Raw genomic sequence first — 3,310 nt, forward strand, 5'->3', positions numbered from 1 at the left:
AATATATATAAGCAAAATTTCTGTACTTGAATTATAATAACATAATTATAGTTATATATTCTTTTTTAATACTTTAAATATATATACTATGTTATAAAGCGAACTTTTGGATATTTTATTCATCATTATCATTATAATCAAATTTTCTTCTAATATTAAAATTTGATGGATTATTATTGTTTTCTATATTTTCAACTTTCTTATGAGCTATTAAAAGATGTTTACTTTTACTAAGAGCCTTTTCATGAAATGATCTCCACTGTTGTGTTTTATTAGCAAACTCTTTGTTTATTAATTCATTTTTTTGTTTTTTTTTTAAAGCAATTCTTTTTTTTTTTTTTTTCATTTTAACTTTTAATGAATCGTTTTCTTTAATTATTAAATTTTCCGGTATTTTATATCCTGCAGGTGTAATTATCTCTTTAATTTTCTTCTTTTTTTTAATTCTTACTTGATCATTTTTTACATATTCACTATTGTTATAACCAATGTACGTAATCAAATATGAGTCACCTTTACTTTTTGAAATTATGCAGTCGTACCAATGTCTGATAAAAAAAAAAAAAATTAAATCAAATAAAATCAACAAAAATTATAAATAAATAAAAAATATAATAAGATTACAAAATGAAAAATAAAATTAAACAAAAAATATAGAATAAAGATATTAACAAAGAATATATAAATAAATGAATATATATGTTTTTTTTATTTTACTAACCCATCTTTTTTATATAATGCTTGAAATTGATTATTTTCAGATAAAGCAGATTCATCTAATATTTCATTTAGGTGAACGTAATCTTTTGGTATAGTAATTTTTTCATTTGTTTCAAAAATATGAACTATCAATTGTTTAACATTTTTTTCCACTATTAAATTTTCTATTAATCCATATATTTTCTTATTTTCGTAAATAAAACTACATGTTCTTCCTATTAAACCATTTGATTCAGTGATGTTCTCATTGATATTTTGAATTTGATTTTCTTCATTTTTCTCTAACTCATTTGCTTCATCATTTTCTATTTCATCTAAATTTAAAAACAATAAAATATACAAGATAAAATAACAAATCCAATTAAGACGAATAATATATTAAAAAAAAATATAATACAGTTTAAATTAATTTCATAAAAACATAAAAATTCATATAATAAATTAATATTTTGAATTATTATTATTATATATATATATATATATTTATATATATATTTATATATATGTGTAAGTATATGTTTTTTCTATAACTCTTCTTTACTTTGCTTTTTGTATTTAATTAAATCACGGGTTAAGTTTATAACTTCTAACATATCACATTCTAATTTCTTCAAATTTTTTAATTGCTCATTTTCTTGATCCTCAATTTGTTCATATTTTTTTATTTCATCTCTTACTAATGTCAGTTGTTTTTCATATTCGCTTATTTTTTCCTTAAAAAAAAATATTCAGAAAAAAAAAGTGTATATTAATATAAAAATATAGTTTTTCTTTTTTGTTTTTTTTAATTTAATTTTCTTATTATTATCTCAAAAAACTTTAATTTACAATATTTGTAAAAATCTAAAAGAAAATGCAACAAATTAGAAAGTAATATTATTCTTTTTTCTTATATATAAAATTATACCTCTAAACCTTCTAATGTTTCATTAAAATCATCCATTATTTTTTAAAAATTTAAAAAAAAAAAATTATAATATTGTCTCAAATTATAATTTTGTTTTTAATATTTTCATTTGATTTTCCTTTTTTTAATAAAAAACTAATCCAAAAAAAGTGTTTTTTTAACATTAATTTATATATAATATAAATTTTTTTTTTATAGTAAAATTTTAATTTGCTAAAATTTTTTTTTTTTTTTTTATATATATATTGAATTTAAAAAAAATTAAAAAATTCAAAAAAAAAAAAATTAAAAGAATATTAAAGTATAAAAAAAAAGGCTAGAGAAAGTTAAATTAGTATAAAACATAATTTATAAGGAAAAATTAATCACATAAAATTAAGCTAACATAAAAGAAAAAAATGAAATATAGAAAAAGAACTTCTTATTATTGTAAATTTTTTTTTTTATTTCACCAATTGTAAAATTTTCACAAAAATTTTTTTTTTTTTAAATTTATTATTTATAAAGTGATAATAATAATTTATAATAACAAAAACAATATTTTTGCCTTATAAAGAATTTTGATACCTTATAGCTATTTAAAAACTTTTTTTAAGAAGAATGAATATTTATTATTGTAAATTTATTAAGAAAAAAGAATTTAGAGTATATATATAAAATTATAGAAGATTAAAAATGATACAAATAACTTTTAATATATATATATATATAACGTTTCTTTCTTAAAAAATTAATGTTTTAATAATGTTGTTGCGTAATGTTAATTTAATTTTTAATTAATATACCTTTTACTTCATTTTAATTTTTTTTGTATGATTTTTCACCTTTTTTTATATCATTGAAAAATAAATAATTTTGTTTTTTTGAAATGAATCTATAAAATAAAACCGAAGAGGTAAATATTAAATTAGCAGATTTTAATTTCAGCTCTTTTCTTAATTTATTTTACAATATTTAATTACATTTTAAAATGAAGCAAAAAAAAAAAAAAAATTAAGTCAAATTAAATTAAATATTTCTTTAAATTAATTTTTATTTGTGTCTATTTTTCGATTTTAAGTGACTCTTTTATTTCAGCTACAATGTAACTAAAAAAAAAAAAAAAAAATTAAAAAAAAATATAAAAAATATAGTTTCTATTTTTTTTTCTTTTATTGTGAAACTTAAATGTTAAAAATTATATAATTGTATTATTATATAAATATAATTTTAAAAGTTCTGAAGGTTAAATAATATACTTAAGAAATTATAAGAAATCTATTCCTTAAAATTATATAAAAATAAATAAAATGGAATTTTTTTTTTCTATGGATAAGTTTAACATGCATTACACAATCGTGACCCTTAGACTTTTTCTACAATAAAATGAAAAATCATTGAAGATTTAACCTTCTATATAAATAAAAATTATATATTTCTTAATTGTTGAAAAAAAAATACTTTCTTATTTTATATATCTATAAATAATTATATTTTTATAAATACATATATGAAAAAAAAAAAAAAAAATTTAAGTAATTATAATAAAATTTAACACCTATTTTCTAGAACAGTGGTGTTTTCTATAACTATGAAATTAGATGAAAAAGTATTTAACTAGAAAAAAAAAAAAAAATAAAATAAAATAATAAGAATGACTTAAAATATATATATATATTTAAGAATCAAAGAAAGTTTTTTTTT

At 15.7% G+C, this 3,310-nt stretch overlaps 1 protein-coding gene across 1 annotated transcript; it reads right to left on the minus strand.

The window, feature by feature from the left end:
- Positions 1-115: 115 nt before the first annotated feature.
- SMN (survival motor neuron-like protein, putative) lies at positions 116-1,663 on the minus strand (the record flags this gene model as incomplete). Its single annotated transcript, XM_028670276.1, has 4 exons — positions 116-548; positions 722-1,034; positions 1,262-1,433; positions 1,628-1,663. 4 exons carry the CDS (start codon positions 1,661-1,663, stop codon positions 116-118), a joined length of 954 nt encoding a protein of 317 aa, XP_028527045.1.
- Positions 1,664-3,310: the final 1,647 nt, after the last annotated feature.

This window comes from Plasmodium gallinaceum (genome assembly GCF_900005855.1).
Source record: "Plasmodium gallinaceum strain 8A genome assembly, contig: PGAL8A_v1_108, whole genome shotgun sequence".
Classification (NCBI taxonomy): Eukaryota; Apicomplexa; class Aconoidasida; order Haemosporida; family Plasmodiidae; genus Plasmodium; species Plasmodium gallinaceum.